Source organism: Nelusetta ayraudi, unplaced genomic scaffold (genome assembly GCF_046127955.1).
Source record: "Nelusetta ayraudi isolate G7.1 ecotype Tasmania unplaced genomic scaffold, CSIRO-AGI_Nayr_v1 ptg000141l, whole genome shotgun sequence".
NCBI lineage: Eukaryota > Metazoa > Chordata > Actinopteri > Tetraodontiformes > Monacanthidae > Nelusetta > Nelusetta ayraudi.
Window position 1 is genome coordinate 405256 of NW_027466191.1, and position 20807 is coordinate 426062.

The window sequence follows — 20807 nt, forward strand, 5'->3', positions numbered from 1 at the left end:
CCTGGTCCCCCGCGGAGTCGCTCTCGCCTCGACACTTCAGTCGTCCAACAGCATGTTTTTCGCGTGACGTTTCGCCACAGTCACGGCCAAGTAAGTCTGGCGCCGCCGCTCTCTCTCACGCTGAAGCCTCGTCTTGGCACCTCCGAGCCGTGCGATTCACGATTTTTAACAACGGCAAAAACAAGAAACAATAATCTTCCCACACATCTTGTACCGCAAGACTTGTTTTTAAGCACCGGCCGTATTCTGAAGATGGTAATTATCGACAATGAGAGAGTGTGCGAATCCCCGACGTGCAGCCGCTCGTTTGCTGCCTGCTAATGTCCACAAGTTTTAATCAAGCAAGGAAGGGAAGGCGGAAAAAAAAGGAAAAGGACGCAGCAGAGTACGTGGCCAGTGAATTAATCCTCCTCCTCCCTCTACTCCTCCTCTCCTGTCTTCCTCTAATTAAGGGTCATTCTGTCTCCCGGCCACATTAGGACACTGCACAACAGTCCCAACCCACATAATTAAATGAGGTTTTTTTTGTGTTGTGTTTTGTTTTTTTTTCTCAGTGCCAGCCATCTGGAGACTTCATCTCTTTAAACATGCGTGTCAAATTCATTCCTTAATAAGCGTTTCCTCTCAGTGCCGGATCAGCTGTTCAAGACCAACCTCCCCCTCCCACTACAACAACCACGGCGCCAAGGTGAGGGGAGGGCGGGGCGCCTGGAAGGAGCCAATCAGGAGCCACAACAACAAGACTGTTTTCATTGGCCAACGACGGGAAACGGATGCAAAACCTACAGTGGTGCAGCTCCTGTGCAACAGAGGAATGGCAGCAGGGAATTCTGCTGGCTCCTCATGCAGCCTTCCGACTCGGGTTGATATTCCCTGCGATTGTCAAACACCCCGGGCCAGAGCGCCCCAGATTGTTTTTTTTTCTTTGTTGTTGTTGCCGTCGTTTGTGTGTTTTCACGGTTCATTCGTGCGTCAAATGATATTAGCACCAACATGCTTCCCTGATAAATAACCTTTCACTTGTGCTTTGTCAGCCTTGCCGGTTCGGGAGCTGTGATTACGAAAAACTGAAAAAGAAAAAAAAAAGAAAAAACGCCGGCTTTGCTCGAGAAAGCAACATGTCAGGTGGAAAGTGATATTTGTCCACTGTTTCCCTTCTATCTCCGGCGCCGCTGCCCCCCCGAGCCTGTCGCCGCCACCCCCCCCCGTCCTCTCTCACCCCCTCACCCTCCCACCTTCAAATGGCGCTCTCGCTGAAATACAGACATATGCGCAGTCAAAGTCGGCGTTGCGCCTCCCCGCCCTCCCGCTCTCCTCCTCTCGGGGAGCCGCTGAGGGGATTAGCGTGTGCCTGAGTGCCTAGAATAATGATCACTGCGGCGAGGAAACACATTTCACCAGATAAGGGCGGCCAATCTGCGAGTCGCACGACTTAACGAGCTCCCTTTGGCTTATTGTGCAGCTAACAGGAAAGTCGCCACCACCAACAACCCGCGGTCCACATTATCCCGCGGATAAGCCAGCACTAGGTTTTCCTCTGAAATCAGTCGGGCCGCTACGTCGGATAAAATTGCTGCTCTCGTCTCCAGTTTCACACTGTGACGGTTCATTTCCACAAAAAAAAAAAAGATCAAATCTGGGTTTGTTTCCCAAAGAGAAAGACCAAAATCTGATGTTTCAATTGAAGACGACTGGGGGGCTAATCTGGCTTTCAAAACCGATCCACTCCAGCATAGCGGGAGTCCCGGGCTGGCGGGCACGCAGGGGAGGCGGCCTTCCTCGTGCTCAATGCTCACACGCAGGGAATGAAACCAGTTTGTAAAGATAAAAATCAAAAGAGGACCTTGGTCCGACGCTGCGAGACGCCTTGATTTCCACATCAAAAGATGATATGGGCGAGTGCAACGCCGACACGGCGCTGCAGCAGAACAGGAAGTTCCTGCTGCAACCCGCTGCCCCAGTAAACAAGGACAGAGGGGGAAATAACCACGCGCAGGACGGAGCTGCCGTGCTTTCCCCCGGGGTGGAAAACAAAAGAGATTTGTGTTCTGTGTCGTGAAGTGAAAACTCTTACCTTCCCCACATACTGTGCGTCCGGTCCCATGTGTTCTTCTAAAACAAAGAACTGGTTCCAGATCCAGCCCCGCTTAGGTCTGTGGTGCACCTCCGTCTCGCCGTTAGCCAGTCTGGTCTGGTTCTTGGAGGGCACTTTGGCGGGGAGGTGGCCGCCCGCCCCGTAGCACCTCTGGATGAAGCAGAGGCAGACCAGGAAGGGGCACAGACAGGAGTTGGTAGATATCCTCATGGTGGCGCCGGAACCTATCCCAGACCTATCCCTGTGCTCCCAGGTGGTGGTGGTGAGGTCCTCCTGCCACCGCCGCCGCCGCCGCCTCTAGCCAGCGCTGCAGGCCCCTCCCAAGTAGTCGTGGCCCGAAAGCGGGTCTAAATCCAAGCGGAGGGAAAAGCAGTTCCGGTAGATCCTCTAAGGTTCATGGTCCCGAGCGCTGGAGGTTTTTTTCCCCAAAAAAAGGACACATTTACATTCTGAAAGCGTCCAGACGGTGAGAGGCTGCAGGAGCACACGCCAACTTCTGGGGAGCTCTACCGAGGGCAAAGGTTAATCCCGGAAGCCATTCTGGATTTCCTGCGAGAGACAGAGAGGAGCGAGAGGAGAGAGAGGAGAAACACAGAGTCAGAGATTAATTTGATGGATATTAGGAGCTAAATGTCCGCTAATTCCCTCCAATTAAATTGGAACTCGCAAATCCTGACAGAGGAGGACGGGCACTTCAAACTGCTGGGCCGCGATAAAGAGCCCACAAAGTACACATGCACCACGGGCACGTTGTCAGTGTTCTGGCGGGCTTTTTTTTTTATGTCAAATCAGGCTGCGGAATTCAAAAAATAAAACAAAACAACATGACAAGACACAACATGAGAGTCTTTAAACACACGTCAGGACTCAACGTCCACGTCCAAGTCAACTGAAGGCCAAAAACAATCACGTTGCAGATGATCTGAAGCTCCATGTGCATCAAGGAAGAGGTGGTGGTGGGGGCGGGTGGGGGGGGGCTGGTGAGTGAGTCACCTACACAAGCTGAGTGGGTAATATGTCTGCAGGAGGGTGCGAGCGGTCAGAACAGACAAGTGACCTGCAGGGTTTCCAGCTGCTGCCAGCAGCTGGATGAACTGAGCTCCACTCTGACATTCAGTTCAGACAGCACAGTGCTTGGGAGGGAGGTCGATTCATTGAGGCTTTGCTTTGTTCCCGACAATCACAAGACCGAGCCTTGAGTACCACAAGGGCCAGAATCAGGCCGCCAGCTTTTCACGAGGCAGTGGGACGGAAAACAGCCGGCAAAGGGGAACTGATGTGCTGGGAAAAAAACAAACCAAAGAAAAAGAGCATCGCATTCAAGTCACCCGCCTGGTGTTTGCAGGGGGAAGAAGTCATTACACTTGCATGAGCGAGCGGCTTGTCTGGAAAGCAGAGGCGTTTTTTTTTTTTTCGCGGGGAGGAAACGTCTCTCTTTAAAGGAGACGTTTAATTGCAGCCGAAGCGTGAAATCCGTCCTTGCCGCTCGCCCCTCCCTCTTTTCTTTTTTCCTTCCCCGCGTTTGTCGGTTCACTCATTCATTGGTCGAGATTGGAGGGCGGCTGCAAGTCATTTGACCTTGCGCCGCTGGAAAGAGTTCCTTCAGCACCATCAGCGGCAAATAAGGAGAGTCGCTGTTTCGCAAGACTGAGATTTGCTTGTTATTCAAGCCGGGCCGGGCTGTCGCTCCGGGAGGGAGGGAGGGGGGGGGAGGGTATGGGGTATGGGATGTGGGATGCTAATTTTGCAAATGAGAAAAAAAACACGAGCAGAAGAAGAATAAAAAAAAAAAAAAAGAGTCAAAGTTGTGGCTGGCATTAGCAGCTGTGCCGTGCTCTGCTGAGTGTACTTAAAGTGATTGTGCAGCTGCTGTGAAACATCCTCGGCTCCGAGGTAAACAGGGAGGCTGGAGCTGTTTGAACATTTAGCCAAAGTTATCGGGGCAGATTGTGTTTTTGGAAATTAGAACTAAAGAAGGGGCCCTGTGTTTGGGTGCTGCGGCCGTTTCATTTACATTTGTCTGCGACCAAAAAGTAAAGGTATATTTTGGTGAAAAGCAAAGAGACAGTATTTGGGGAGGTTAAATTGACACAATAAAGAGGAAAATGTGCAGACCGACGACTGAATCTTTATTGTCGGCAGATTATTTGTGTTTTTTATGCATGTATGTATTTTTTTATTTATTTATTTTTTTGGACATATGGTCCAAAGAGCAAATCCAGAAAGAGTCGGCAGCTGGAAAATAAGACTTTGCTTCTTTTTTTTTTAATCCCTTCTTCTTGACTTTTACTCTAGAAGCTTCGCGGCTTTTATTTTGTGCGTCGCGATGCCCGACAAAGACTCTGGGCCTGAAAAGAAGGATGAGAATGTTGTTTATTTATTTATCTACGTGGCCAATTCAAAGTCCTGAAACGGGCCTGTATTCGACACTTTGAACTGACATTCAACGACAGAAACGCACAGCGAGGAGTGCGCCGGGGAGACAATGGATTATTGATAAGAGCTGGTGTGGCGGCTGCGCCGCTCCATTGGCGGATTATCTGACTCCCACAAACACAGAAGTTTGACTTCCTGAGAAGAGGCGGCGCCTCAGACGGGGCTTTAGTCGCCCGCCGAGCCAGCGCCTGACTGACTGTCGCTCAGACGTCAGCGCCGCCACCTGCATTAGCGTGAGAATTACGCAGGAGAGACGTGAGTCAACGGCTAAAAGGCCACCACGAGAGCGGGAAGCGGCAGAGGAGACGGTGGGTAGGAGGCCGATAAGAATTCCCAAACTCTCCCAAAGAGTCGCTCCGACATCCAAAGTTCGACACCCGAGCGGCGGCTGGCAGCCGGATTACGGCGAGGACAAACATGCATTGGAGGGGCTAATAGGATCTCGGCGCCGGCAGACTTCAAAGGCTGCCATCCCGCTCGCCGCTTCCCCACAATGCCATCTGACAACATTAGAGAGAATCGCCAGCGCCGACGCCGACGCTAATGCAACTCGCGACTGTCGCGCAACTTTGAGGGATAATCGCCGATTTCTTCCAGACAAAAATAAAGAAAAATATATGTATTTTCACGCACGCTCGGATTAAGATGCTTCTCGGAAATGACGAGAAGAAGGAGAGGGAGAAGAAGGAGGGGAAGAAGAAGGGGAAACGGACTAATCCGCCTGTTTCAAAGGCGACTCTGTAGCGGTTGTTGGCTGCTAAGTGAGTAAATAATGAGTAAATACCTGCTGCCAGCCCGGGCTGTCGACCACCAGCAGCCGCTCAAGCATCAACTGGGATTAAAGCGGCCCAGGATAAACACTCAGCCACGCAGTGAACATATGTAATCTGGAGAGAGGAACGGAGGAGAAAGAAACTAAAAAAGATTCCCAGCGCACGAGGTGGAGCTGAGCCCCAAAACCAGCCGAGTCACTCAGGAAGCGGCGTCGACCCAGCGGCTTTGTTAGAAGAAAAGAAGAAAAAAAAAAAAAAAAAACACACTTTTTTTTTATAAGGCTTTGCTTAACGGTGGACGACGTCTCTGTATTTGGTACAAATTAATAATATAGCACAAGAGCCCACGCAGCAGATTTGACACAGTGAAAAACACAATCCAGACAATGTGGAAATGAGTCAGACCCCCCCCACCCCTTACACACACACACACACACACACACGCACACACACACACACACACACTCCTCGCAGGGCTCACTTCAATCAGCCCCTTAATTGTGTGATTTTCATGTCGATTCTTCTGCGGGGAAACTGTGAAATTTGCGTCATGTGGCTCAGACGATTTCTAAATTAATTGCCTTATTTTTTTTTTTCTTTCCATTACGAGTGTGTTGTGAGATTTTGCCAACAGCAAACTCTTCATATAGACAGACTGCTTACAGTCCTGCATAATAAACTATAATATGACGTATGGGATGGAGAAATGAGGCAGCAGCAGCAGCAGCAGCAGCATGTGGTTGAAGGCCAGTGCAGTGGGTTCTCCCGCTGCAGACAAATTACATTTAATGAGGAGCAAATGGAGAAGAAAACTGCATTCAACGTGAACAAATGACTAACTCACCTAATAAAAAAAAATAGATGCAAGTAAAAGCATCTCACAAAATAAAGTGATGAATAAAAGTGATTTAAAATGATCCAATAAACATGCTTTGGCTTCAAAACTCCCATTTAAGTGGTTTCCTGCTTCTTTTTTTTTATTGATTCTGCCTTTAAGTTATTAAGTTTTCCATCTTTTAAAGGAAGATATTTCTGTCTTGTATCGTTCTTTGAAACAGGCAGGTTTTTCCTTCTAGGATTCGGTCAAATTCAGTGCGTTGACATGAAGGTGAGACTGTGGGAACTCTGCACTGCACTGAAGCCCACTGCTTTGTTTGTACCCTCCTCTAAAGTGCGATCAATTATTAAACATCTTTGAGGAAAAAGTTATATCACAGCGCATTAAAAAACACCACAACACCAACCCATGTGCACCACAAAACACTGCGCACCCACTCTCCCCTCATTAAACCTTTTGCATACTTGGCTGCGGGCAGAACCAAACTCTGCGTCTGCTGTTTTATTCATGAGAGCACGGTGGGGGGGGGGAATGTAAATACAGAAGACCCTCAACTAGCCGAGTAAACAACTTAGATAAGGCCTTAGTCAGACACTGACCCACAACTCTCAGCCACGCCTGCCGATGACGCGGCCCAAGTTGAAGCGAGGTGAGAAACCGCCGGGCGGAGAAGCCAGCAGGTGGCGCTGGCGGGGGGGAGCCTCACCTGAGCGGGACGAATGAAAACATTCCTCACCTCCCTCCGTTTGTCTTCCTGTTTGGACTTCCTGTTCCGCCCGGGGCAGAGTGACTGGGCTGCTGGAGGTCAACAGGCGGGTGAGCTGCTGCACGCCACCCACAGCCAGCAGGAGCCAAGTCAGAGCGCCAGCACCCAGAACATTTGCTTCCATTGGCTGCTTCCCATCTGGACGTGTGAGCAACCAACCAACCAACCAACCGTCACCGCTGCTGCTGCTGCTGCTGCTGCTGCTGCTGCTGCTGCTGCAGCAGTTGAGCCCGTCAATGTGCACCTGTGCTAAAAATAGAGCCTTCTCGCTGGGAGTCGAGCGGCTCATTTGACCCAGTTCATTGTTTGCGAAAGAAAGCAGATTAGCGTGATCGGCTTCACGCGTACGAGAAGCGGGGAGCAGGTGGGAGGTGTGTGAGGTGGGGGGGGGGGGGGTGGATGCAAACCTCCGACAGAGCGAGCGAGCCAGAGAGCCGCACGGCCCGCAGCTTCCAGGAAAACTGGAGGGGATAAATAGATTGGAGGGGGTGGCACTTCAGCCATCTTTAGACGAGACCGCGGGCCAATCAGCAGCAACCTCAGCCGGCCGAGGGGTAACGTCTCCGCTGCCCTCGGGATCAACTGCCCGCTGATCTACAAAATAAAATCCAGATTCCCAAGAGCCCCTCTGGGGCTGGAGGGAATGAGGGGTCTCAACCTTGAGAGGTGCCGGCGAGACACTGGAGCGTCCTGGCCGCTCCCATCAACACCCCCACATTAATTACACCCATTGGATTAAAACCTCATTTTCTACTTGGAGCATTTTAATCTACTCCCCCCCCTTCACCACCTTAAAACGACACGTCAATAAGCCGCTGCAAAAACACGAGCCACTCACGTCTCCATTTTGCCAATCTGTGAAAAAAGAAGAAGAAAACAGAAGCAGCCCAGAGTGAAAGACGAGAGCGGCATGGACGTCTGTAGAATGCGAGGGGCCGGCTCTTGATTCTCCCCCCCGGCGGGGAGCGAGAGTGACGCGGCCCCGAGAGCAGCTCGGTGTTTAGGCAACCGATGGCGCCACTGTCTCAGCAAATGAAGGCGTCAGCTGTGAAAAACGAGGCGAAATAAATAATAAAGAGCGGCGCCGAGCTGTCAGACACGCTTGCTCCGCCGAGCACATCCGCCGCTAAAAACCCCCGCGGTGTAAACACTCCAGGAAAGACACAACAAGTAAACCCCGGCTGCAATTAGGCATCTGAAAGTTGAAAACTGTGGCGTATTGTGATGATTCCAGCATCATATTTCTCTCCTCTCTTCTTCTATGTTCAGAAACAAACAAACAAACAAACAAAAAAAAATGAACCGCAACTCAGAAAATGTTTAAGTGTTCCTTAATCTTTTTTCCCAGATACTTGTGGCCAATTAAAGGCAACAAGTAGCAGTTTTTTTTCAGCACAGATTAGTACTGAAGGCAATTAAGGCGGCGCTAATGACTCCCGCTGAGTCCCGCCAGGCTCCACCCACCACCACCACGCCAGAAGCCGACGGTTCTCCCCAAAGTGACATCCGTCCGACGGCTGGCCTTCCGTCACCTCCACACACTCTGCCGCCACTCGGCTCCAAGGCTCCGATGGAGGAAGGAGAGGGAGGAGGAGCTTCTCCTCTGTGTTTGGAGATTCACTCGTCAACTCGGCTCTTAATAAGAACCCGGCTTGGAAGATGTAAAACGCTCCATCTGCTGTGTGTTTAGTGGCTGCGTGGCGGAGCTCTAATGGTACCGGGCCGCACCAGGACGCAGCCGACAGCGGCCATCTGCTGGACACTGCAGGGGGGGAAACAGGCTTCTTCAACTCCAATCACCGTCACCACAACCGGCACAACCGCGGCTCTGAGTCGCCTCTGCAGCAGCAGATTGGTTAAGCAGGACGCCACGCTCCACTTCCTGATGAGTCATGTTCCCAGTCCAGGCAACTCGTGAAGGGATATTCCCCCTCCTTCTCCTCCTCCTCTTCCTCCTACTCCCCCTCCTCCTGCTCCTCCTCTTCCCTTTATGCCATGCACTTGGGAGCTTTTTTGACAAAATACCTGCCAAAATAAGAGGACGGCAGGTGGCCAGAGAGGACAGCGGAGAGGAAGGTCTCAGCACGGGCCCAGACTGTGTCTGGTCTTCTTGGCTGTGCAGGGGAAGCTGGTGGGAAGCCAGAGAAAACACAGGCTGTGCAGCCAGAGGACGGGAAGTGGGTCGTCGAGTGGCTCTGTGCCGCAAACCCTCCACACATCCACACCTTGAAAGAAGCAGTCTGCATGGAGACCAAAAGGCCTTTTCTGAAGCTTTTGTGTGAGTGCACCACCGCTGCCGCTCGGCAGCGCTGCGTGCAGCACTGTACACGTAACAGACTCAGCACCGTGTTTTTGTTTTTTTTTTCTTAATGCAAATGGAAAGCAGCGAGCAGAGGCATGCCAGAGGGAAAGAAGGAGGTGTGCATGATGAATAGTGAAACTGCAGGCAGTTGGAGGAGCCTTTCAGGTATGACACTGTTTCAGGATTTCAGCTGCAGACGTGCAGCCTGCGAAATATGCATCTCAGCGTTTCACAAAAAACTGAAAGAAAAAAAAAATCAATGCGGAGCAGCCGAGGAGCAGCAGATGAAAACATTAAAAGCCGCCAAAGCGTCGCATTAAATGAACCTTACAAAAGGACGATGATTGTAACATCGGCTCCAGAGAGAGAAGGGAAAGCGTCTTAAGCGGTTGATCAATTGTGAAAATAAGTGATACGCATTCCTGTCAGTCGATTAATAAATGGGATGACAAATTGCCCCGCCTCCTCCTCCGCCGCCGCCACCACCGCTTGGAGGGAACTCTCACCGCTCCGGGGATCCTCTGCCAACTGGAACGAGAGACGGAGACAACCAGCCGGAATTCCCCATGCAAATATATTCATATCACCTGCAGCACTTGCTTCCCTTTCATGTCTGCCTCTAAATTCGGGGGGTCTGAGGGAGTTTTTGGCACGCCGTCACCACTCACAGGCACACTCAGCCACACTGAGCAGGTGGGCTTTGGCTTTGGAGGCGAGAGTCACTGCCTCCCGCCTCCCGGCCCGGCCGAGGACACAGCCGCATCAACCTGTCCTGCACAGAGGAGCTTCTTTCCCTTTATACCCACGGCTCTGCTGCTGCTGCTGCTGCTGCTGCTGCTGCTGCCGCTGCTGCCGCTGCTGCCAGGTGGAGGGAAGTGCAGATTTTATTTATTAACAGACAGTCGGCTCACCAGCCAAAGAAAGCATGGCTAAATGGGAAGCGGGGCCAATAGTGACATGGCACTGTTGATTCAAAAGCTATTAAGGCCTGAGCCGACTCCGGGGGGGGCGGTGGGGGTGGTGCGGGGGTGGAAGGGAGGGGGGGGGCAAAAGGATTTGTTTTAATGAGATGTCACTGTAAAAACAGGAAATGGATTTTTTGTCTTTCCTTTGGGTTTGATTTGGAAGCAGCTTTTATTGTGACTTAATTAGCTGCAGAGATGGATCAGGGAGAAAGGTGGCCTAGTTTACTTTGCACTGCACCAGGGCCTGCCACTGAGCATGTCACCTTTTCATTATTATTCCATGAAATGGAGACGGGAGCAGTGGTTACCTGCAGCAAAACTGGGTTATCTCACTCTTTGAATACGCAGCTGCCTCTATAACACATTTAGCCATTAGCCATAGAGCCAATAAGTTACACATACACACACATGCAGCATCTACTCTGCTCTGCAGGCCAGCAGCAGCAGCAGCAGCAGCAGCTTCCTGTCTGAGTCGCAATTAAACTGTGGCTCCGCCTCTTTCTCGGTCGAAATAGTTTTATCGCCCGTAATCTTGGCCGTCGACAACGACGCGATAAGATCATCGTCTTCCTCCAGGTTACTTCCTGTTTGTCTGAACAAGTTCTTTATCTACTGCTTCCTCATCTATTGTTTCCAGAGTTGCTCTTTTTTATTTCCTAGGTTTATATTTCGTACCGCTTACACTACGATTGGAGCTCCTGTGTCTTCTGCATTTGTTGCTCTGGTCTGACCTACACATTTACATCTATAAAGTACATATCTATCGATAAACTACAGACAACGATGTACATAAAGTGGATTGGGTGAGTTCCACTGAGGATAAAACCAACAATAAACAATGAATACTGCCATCCTCATCATGCGACCGGTTGTGAAAACGCAGAGGTCGCTGCCATGCAAAGTGAGCGTGCCATCAAACGGCTGAGTGGACGGCAGCCTTCTGCACGGATGAGCAGCAGCAGCAGCAGCAGCAGCAGCAGCAGCAGCGGCGGTCCTGTTCTGGTTTCCTTTTTACTCTTTATTGACCTGGCATCTGCCTGTGACCACAGGACCTGGGTCGTGATCTGGTCTCTGCAGTTTTTAATCACCCCCCCGGTGTGACATTGCGGCGCTGGTGATGCTCGGCCTCGGGTGCCGCAGGCCAGGAGGTGGATGGCTTTGTTTGGCCACGGCTTAGAATCATGTGGGCCACTGAGACGCGCCTTGATTCACTTCACTAATCTTGGGAGGTTTCGTTTTCTTTCCTCCTGCAGTGACTGATAACTGCAGCGTCAACAGAACCCCCACCGTCACTGGATCTGGTACCGTCTCACAACGGTACAACTGTTAGATGAAGCTGTGATGGAGCAAGACAATGAAGAGATGGAGTCAAGTGGCCAGTGGTCCAAACTGTTATTTCAAGGCTGCGTCCTGTCTGGCTTCCTGCTTCTGATGCAGCAGTGACACCCAGACAAACATCAACATCGCTTATGCTGCAACTTGCCAAGCTAGGAGCAAACGATTCTGCCGTGTGCATGACAGGAAATGGCATCCAAATCTGTGATTTTAAAAAGCTGCACTTTCAAATGAAAAGGATCCAGACCGGACCCATGAACCCGCAACAGGGACAACGGCAACATACTGCTGCTAAACGGTTGCGAGACACTTGGAACGTAAATACACCGCTGTGCCGCTGCCACTTCTAAGCGATCCAGGCTTTGCATCTCCATCAAGGCGCACGTCGCACAGACGCACATAAGTGACTCATTCATTCATCCTGTCATTTGCCAGGATGTGTGTGTTTCAATTCCATTTTTGGACCGAGAAGTGTGTGTTAGCGATTTGCCCGCTCTGACAGGTAGAGAGCATCCGACCATCTGGCTCCGTCGGCTGCTGTCAGACGCTGCAGTTCCAGGAGAGTATATTATAAAAAAAAAACACATAAACGGGATTTAGCCTCAGGGAGCCCAGCGAGATCGGCGTGATGCCTTGGCTCCTTCCCTGACAGTTTGGCAACGACGTGGCCGCCTCACGGGTAAAGTCTTTGGGGTGGGGTGGGGGGGGGGAGGGGGGAGCGGCGAGGAAGCGGGCAGATGTTGCAGCAAAGCGAGACGACGCCGTCGGAGTCGGGGCAGGGAAAAAGCTCGGGGCCGTCCATCTGCCTGCCTGCCTGCCTGGACTGTCTCTGAGAAAGCAGGACTGGAAGACTGTCTGTCTCTCAGTGGCCTCCTGCAGACATGGAGCCACCGAGGTGTGCCAGCAGCGCTAAAACCCCTGGCGGGACTGAAGGTCCAGTATGTAAAAAAAAAAAAAAGGGCGGGCGGTATTTAAGCCCAACACTGTGTTTAGCACTGAAAACATGGCGGTGCAAGATGGTGGCTAAATAGCAGCAGGAGCCTTATTGCTCTATGCATGTTCTTATATACCGGTACTACCCAGAGAATGAGAATCTCCTGGAAAGGTTGCTGTATTTCTGCAATTCAACTTAAAAGGTAAAAGCAATAATATGCAAATCAATATATTTCAAGTTTTTTTATTTCTTTGCATTTTGCTGATCAGGTCTTGCAGCTTAAAAAAAAAAAGCAACCTTATCATAATTTTCTTTGTGGTTTGTGGCTTTGTGGTTTTAATAAGCTGAAAAATCTGAATCTGCAAAGTGACAACAAGGAAGTGCTTTGAGACGTCCGTTTGTGTGGAATTGGCTTCATCTTCTTAAATTGCTTACTTTTACTTGATATTCTAATTTTGGGGGTCGTACCTGTATACGAGAACCATTCTAAGAATAGGAAAACTAATTGACTTTTATTGTGCTGCGAGTATACGCTTTTATTAATATATTTATGGGCAGCGTGTGGCGCTTTCGCCAATATAAAAACGGTAAATCAAGTCAAATGTCACACACTGGACCTCTAACTGACAGACAGTTGCTCCTCCCCACGGCGTGCCTCTCACCCAACCTCCCATCTGTGAATCATCTCTGTGCATCTCAGCCCCAGTGCTGCTGCCTCCCTCCTCCTTCCTGATAACAAGTATTTTCACTGCTATTAGCATTCTCCGGCCCGCCGTGGCTCGTGAGCGAGCCAACGCCGACAGGCTCCGGCGCCACGCTCCGCTTCCTATCGGCGCTGCAAATCTGGGGCTTGTCTTTGTGAGTTGGCGTGACTCACCTTTTTTCTTCCACCTTTTTCTGCCACCGTCAGGAAGCTAGGAGACTCTTGACTTCAGGTTGTGGCGGCGGCGGCGGCGGTGGCGGCTGCTTGCAGGAAGGACGGCGGCGAGCGCGGCTCACGACGGCGGGGGTAAAACGCCATTAATTATTCCTGCCGGGGCCGTGAATGCCGCCGTTATTTCTGTTTTCTCTGGCTGGCTGGCTCTCGCCGCATCCATCCCTCTGAAGGGCTGTTCACACGTCAAGCTGTGGTGTTTTGTTTGCGATGTTGAGCTAATTAGCTCTGAAGTGTAAATCTAGAGGGTGTGGAGGATGCAGCTCGGGGGCAAAACAGCAGATTTCTTTCCTTACAAGGAACTCAGACAACCCAGAACGTGACCGTCGAGGCAAACACCTCCACACAAAAGCTCTCGCAACAGGATATATTTAAATATATAGAGACGTGTGTGTGTGTGTATCTAAGTATACTTCAAAAAAAAATAGACGCATGGAATCAGCAGCACTGCAGCGATCACAAAATGACTGTTCACCCTTAAGAGCCTTTAAAAAGAGAGAGAGATGACAGAGAGGGTCTGAGTGCAAACACTCACAAGCGTAAGATGGAAAGCCAACCCCCTAATTGCACATAAACTATTCATGCAGCATATTGGCAATCAAATGGCTCTGTTTCCACAGCTTGCTGAGACATTCTTCCCATAAAACAGAGAACAGCTACGCAGAGAGAGAGAGAGAATATTTCATCAACGTCCTGCAGCAGCAGCAGAAAGCGTTCACCCTTTCACACCGCTGCTTTTCCCTGCGGGGTCATTGTTAAAGAGTGTGATCGTCAACATAAACTGCCAAACATCAGGCCAACGGTGACAGTAGGACGTGACAACGACAATAGGTGCTCATTTCCTGGCTAAAGATCACTGCATGGACGGTGCTGTGAATTCTAAATCAACCTTCCTCTCCTTTCCATTCAATTCATTGTTCAAGATTCATTTCTTCTGCCAGTGAGTCGGCTCACGAGCAACCTCAAGCTGCTCTTCACCCGAGCACCCCGAGCAGCAGGAAACCACACGCGTGGCAGCTTTTCCTCAACATGGACGAGCACAAGCGCAGACCTGAAACAACTCAGCGAGTGTGAAGTGTGAGATAATGATAATAATAATGGCTTCGAAGCCATTATTATTATCATTATCATTGTCATTATTATTATTACTACTATGAAGCGGGAAGTCATTGTTGTCCTTGTGAAAGAAGAAATATATGCGTGTACACATTCAACAGCACGTGCGCTGTGAATCCATGAATATTTATCAAAGAACTTCAGAGTGCTGTTTTGTTTTGAGAGCAGCTCAGTTTCATCTAATGTGCTCAGGGCAGCTCAGGTGAACGCTAACATTCATCGCTCTGCTTGAATTAGCATGGCTTCCTCCTCTTCCTCCTCCTCCTCCTCCTCTTCCTCCTCCTCCCGTGGCCTTATAAAACACTCTGTCACCATCTCCCCTTAAACTTCCTGTCTTGGTGCAGAGTGCTCGACGGGGGAATGCTCCTCTGCCCATTTGTCAGTGACAGCGGCGGCAGCAGATGAATCATTCTAATGTGGCTTTCACCCATACAGTGAAGACAGCCGGGCTGCAATAATGCCGGTGTGATAGAGACGGCTCGGCGGCTGGTTTGCAAACACGGAAAAACCCCAAAACCAAAAAGAACAACAACAACAAACAAAAAAAAAACAAGGGGCGGGGCAAATGGGCCAAGGCAGGCCAGCGATTGGCCCGGCGTGCACTTTGATTTGGGCCGGTGTTACTTTCTTTCCACACGGCTGAGACAGGAAGCAGGTTGGCTGCGGGGCAGTGCAGTCTGTTATTTTAACAGGAGACATCATTAACGCCGGGGCCCGAGCACGCTGCCCACACTTCACCTGCACGCAGCACCGCGACTCTCCACCACCAGCATCTCCATCTGGTGCTGGTGCTAACCCTGTCGCTAATTAGCACCTCCAGCTTGGCAACACTGCCGCTCTCTCAGTGGCCTGTGAGCTGCCTTCAACCGGACACTCACACTCACACTGCTGGGAGCCCCTTGCACTCTGGAAGACCGGAGCAGCAGTGTTCCGCCACGACCGGAGAACAAAACCAGAACAGAACAAACGTGTCAAAACCACTGTTGTTGTGTGTTTACGCTGTTACCGAGCACGATGCGTCATTTAGCCTCCACTGCGTGACTTGTACAGTGAGAGCCAGCTCCACTGGAGCCAAGCGGGACTCACTTGCTTTCAGCTCACTTATGGAAACATTTATTTTTTATTTGATTTGTCCCCCATTAAGGCTGCGTTTAAAAGTTTTCACAAGGCGCCGGTTCTCCTCAGCCCCCCCTCTTGGAATCTCAGCCTCCTCATCACCTTCCTCGTTTAAAGCGGCCGAGAGAAACTTTACAGTTTTTATGAAACGGTCTCACGATTCCCCGGACCATCATAAATGCGCTGCGACGGCCGAGAAGAGACCCTCGGCAAAAAGACACGAGTCGGCCGCAGAGTTACGGCCGGGCGGACGCAGCGTTTAGCGGCCGTGCGCGGCGTTTGCCGGGGAAAACCTCCTTCCTGGAGCCCAGCCAGTGGGCTCTTCCACCGCAAAGATTTAATACCGCCAACAAAGCCGTAAAAACCTTTAACCAATTCTCATCCGCTCAAATATTAGAGGGGTTTTTTCTCGCTCTGGGTGCCATGACACCGCCTGCTCTGTGATAGTTGCTTCTCCTGGAGCTGACATTTTACAAAACTGTTGAAAAGACTGTGAACGGTGAACATCAGCGAGTGTGGAGAGGGATAACGTGAGCCGGCTGATGAGCACAATGTTCCCATTCTTCTTCTTCCTCCTTTCCGTCTTGTTTCCTGTACGCGGCTCGGCCAGACGTCTCTCTCTCTCTCTCTCTCTCTCTCTCTCTCTCTCCCCCCCCCCGCCCGCCGCCACGCAGGCCGATAATGTTGAGAGGGAGGGAGGCGTCTGATTGGTTCCTCTGAATGGCCCTTTGAATGTGCTGTTGGAACAATAATCCACACTTAATATTCCTGTCTGGTGGACTCACATTGAATTGATTGAATGCGCGGCTTCTCTCCAGCCACCTGGCGTGACGGACCGTCGCTTGACGGAGCGGCGCCCTCGCCTCGTGGCGGCGCCGGCCGTCGTGCACGTCCAGGCAAAAAAAAAAAAAATAAGGAAAGAAAAAAAAAAAGACAGATTGTGAAAATGAGGAAAAGTGTCCTGAGACTCATCGTTTGAATCCGCTGACAGCAGCGGCCAGTACACGACAGCTCCGCTCAGCCTGACTGTTTATCCCCCAGTGGACACTGGTGGGACTGCAGCAGAAAATGACTAACAACACATTTTTAGAACTTTAAAAAAAAAAACAAAAAAACTGTGACTCCTCCTCTGCAAAGTTTAGTTCCAGTTTCTTTTTCAGAGAGGCGTCAATATAATCCTTTGACTAAACACCTCTGTCCTATGGAAAGTGTGTCTTCCTGAGTGCCACAGCCGTGAGGAACTATTTGCCAAAAGGATCATCCGCATTAATCCATAACTGAGCTCACCTCTTGAAGGGGAAATTGGCCCCCCCGCATTGAGGCCTTCTCAGCCCGCCAACGCGGCAGCAGCCAGTCAACACTGATTGTTCAGTGGCTCGCTCGCACTTGAGTTTTGTCGGGACGGCGGCCGCTGTGTTTGAGCTGGCGACGGATCAGGCGTGGCGCTGATCAAACATTGACAGAGCGGCCGCTACCAGTTGATCTCACAGCGTCGGCCAGAGTTCCTCTGAGCCGCTGCCTCCGCCGCCTTTAATGATGCTGTAATTAGAGCTCGTTGGAATTTTTAAACACACACACACACACACACACACACACAGGCGCAACAGGAAAGCAATCAAAATACTGAGGACCGCTGCTGGACCTAATGGCTAAAAGGACCGTCCGTACGTTTTTTGGAAGGGGACCACAACAAAGCAAGCTCAGAGGGCGGAGCCATTGACTGGCCAGGCCGGTTGGTCTGGGATGGATACTCGTGCACATACACATTATCAAGCAGCATCAATTACAAGGATTAACCAAATGACTAGAAGAAGTAGCAGCAAAGTCAAAAGCTATCTTGAGTTTTTCAACGTTTTCTCTCGCAGGTCACGCTAAACTAAAGGCTCATACCTCAGGCCACCACCAGAGGGTGTCAACACGGGGGTTCCTTTTGCATCGCATCCATCTCCAAGGCAATCAACCATCTTCAACCCAGATAAACACCAGCCAACACTTTGCACTCCAGGCTGACACGACGTGATTGACGAGCACAGACTGGAAACTCGAAGTTCTTCCATTAGCATCCATGAAACTAAAACTACTGCTGCTACCATGGCAACATTTATTTTGTGCCATTGCTGCATTAATTAGCTATTTTGCTAGCAATCCCATGGTGCCGTTCATCAGCCCAGGAATCAACCAGCGGCCTCCTGGAAAAGCAAAGCCCCGCCTCCGCGCTCCCTTCATGAGGACAATCCTTAACGAGGTCTGACATCACTGCAAATCCTACACACACACACACACACACACACACACACACACACACACACACACACACACACACACTCCTCTCTTAAAGGTAAAGACCATGCAGCTTTAGCATGGGCGTCTCATTGAAGCATGTTTATCAACCTGCATGCTGTTGTGGAGAAGTGTGACAATGAAGACAGCTTGGACTTGAGGACGAGCAGCCTTGGGGAGGAGATGCTGCAGGCACTATTGCATACACAAGTGCATATAGCTGCTAAAGTGACATCACCCTCGGTGCTTATAGTCTCGCGGATCAGTCATTTAGGACATTGACCGAGCAAAACCAAGCTCCCTGATTTGATTGTGTTTGTCGCTGGGATTATTAGGGGCCTGTTATGTGACAATAATGGCACATTTATTTTGCCCTCAACGTAAAAGAAACAAGGTGTATATTTATATAAGAACGGAATGCCTGAGCTATTCATTGATCGTTTAAAACGGTTTACTGCAGCTCAGCCTCGACAAGAAAAAGCAGCTGAGAAGGTTGCGCATCTTTTGAAGACCCCCAGGTACTCATTAAAAAGAAAAATAATCACCCAGACGTCCCTCCCCAAGGAAAGACGTCTGCAGCAATGTCAGAGCCCCCAGCAGCCAAACACAATCTGCCCAGTGTGTCAACTACACGCACCTTTAAGGGGGAGGGGGGTTGGGTGGGGGTGGGGGGCGGAGCTCACCCTCCAGCTCAGAGGGTGCCAACGAGTCACATGACACCCATTATCATCATCATCATCATCATCATCATCATCATCGCCACCCCAACGTTTGCAAACACATCCTCCTCCTCCTCCTCCTCCTCCTCCTCCTCACCAGCAGCAGCAGCAGCCAATCAACGCAGCATTAAAAAAAAATAATAATGGTGAGAAATGGAGCCTCACGCACCCCCACGCCCCACATCTCCACGCAGGACTGAGTCAAAGCAGACCATTGCGGGATCTACACGCACGCACGTCGCGTGGATGCGAGGCTATGGTGTGCGGGCGTGGATGGAAGGAGGGATGGAAGGAGCAGAGCGGAGCTGGACTTGTGCGGAGGCTGCAGTCAATGAGTGGACTCGCGCCTCTCCCTGCAGTGCGCGCAACTTTCAGTCTGGCTGCACGCTGGCGTGACACGCGCACTGGGACGGTGGAGTGGGGCGGGGTGTTGGTTGGGGTGGGGTGGGGGGTGGGGGGTGTTGGACATAACCTCGGACACCCACTCCATCATTGCCGCCTGTCAATCACCGTGTCCACGCTGAGGGGGGAGGTACGCAGAGGCAGCGGCGCCGCAGATAGGGGGGGGGCGCCGGAGACCAGTCAGAGGGGCTGGGAAGAAACCAGCGCGCGCTTCTCCATCCTCACCCCTCTCTATTATCACCCCCCCACACACACACACCCACACACACACACACACACACACACCCAATAAGACCACCTTCTACTGGCCAAGTGCCCAAAATCCAGAAGAGAGAGAGAGGGGGGGGGGGCGCGCACCCTCCCTCCCCAGTGGCGCACACATTTGCACGCACCAACACTCCCGTTTGTTTCCTCCACTTCATTTAAACGCAGTCTCGCTCGGCGCAGGCGGGGGCGCCACAGACAGTCACGCGCACAGGTGCAGCTAATGAGACAGGATGACGGTACGGAGGGGAAACAAACTTGCGCCAAAAAAAAAAAAAAAAAAACAAGAACCAGAAAAAAAAATAAAATAAAAATCAGAGCAAACAGCGGCCAAACTTCACCACTCCGGCCACGCAAATCAGCCCCTGTTCTGACGCTTACCTGTCCGCGTGCGCTCCCCCGAAGAAGACGGCGACGAACGTGCACGACTGTGACTTTGTCCCTCCGAGCTCATTTCCTCCGCTGCGATCCTGCGCTCCGCTCCGCTCGAGCCGCCGCTGCCATCCTCCACTGCTGCTGCTGCTGCTGCTGCTGCTCGCGATAGATTCTCTCTCCCCTCCGCTGCCGCTGCGTGTCTATGCGTGTGTGTGTGTGTGTGTGTGTGTGTGTGTGTGTGTGTGGAGTGTGTGTGCAGTGTGCGGGTAACGGGACGAGCGAGGCGAGCTGCGCCGGTGCTGCCTGCCTCCTGCCTGCCTCCTGCCTCCCTGCGCGTGCCGGCCAATCCCGCCCGGCTGCCGCTCCGGCTGCGGCCGAGTCCGGCGCGCCATTGGTCCGCTGCGCCATCAATCAGGGGCTGCCAGCGTCGGGCCCTCCTCCCGCAGCCTCCTGCGTCTCTCCTTATCTCCCTCTCCAAGACTACCCCCCATCCCTCTCTCTCTCTCTCTCTCTCTCGCTCTTTCTGTTAACACGTGATTATATAAGATAATGATCGGGGAGGCGATACTTTATCCTCTCGCTGTTACGCGCAGACATCCAGGCAGACAAGACCCACTTTGTTGGGAATGTACACAGAAAGTGATGTTTGGCCTCACTGTAGCAATGTTTCAGTTGGCAAACCAAAATGGCAAGATGGTAATTTTTTTATTTTATTTCGTGTATTTTTCATCCCACACTCCAGTGCAGCATGCTTGCATGATTAGTTATCAAAAAGAAAGAACGAAAGAAAAAAAACTATAGCTCTCCAGGAAGCAGGCTTGTTTAGCCCTCTGTTTGTAGTAGGGAGCGAGGTGACTCACTTGGGAGAGTTATCAGTGAGGTCACAAAGGGCAAAGGTCCAGAGCAGTTTCTGAGAGGTGAACAGATGGCATTTGTCATTTCCAATGGGCTCCACTGACAGAGTATTAGATAGGAAACAGCAGTAAAGGGAGTTCTGCACAGTGTTTGACTGTTTGACAGCGCAAACATCATCAGGCCAGGCCTCTGGAAATGTACCCAGCACACAGCCAACATTTTAATTAGCGCCGTGTTTTTGTAGTTTTCTTTTTAAGCAACACACAGCTGCAGAATAATTGCTACTCTGATTCATTCTCTCT

At 51.1% G+C, this 20807-nt stretch overlaps 1 protein-coding gene across 1 annotated transcript in view; it reads right to left on the bottom strand.

Annotated features, from left to right (window-relative positions):
• LOC142879695 (cadherin-18-like) overlaps positions 1–19879 on the bottom strand; it is a 64357-nt gene extending 44478 nt beyond the window's left edge. The window contains exons 1-2 of the mRNA XM_076013096.1: positions 19657–19879; positions 2075–2644 (exon numbers count right to left, since the gene is read on the bottom strand). Coding sequence (XP_075869211.1) covers positions 2075–2305 — 231 coding nt within the window. The 5' untranslated portion in view covers positions 2306–2644; positions 19657–19879. The remainder of the gene's footprint in view (positions 1–2074; positions 2645–19656) is intronic.
• Positions 19880–20807: the final 928 nt, after the last annotated feature.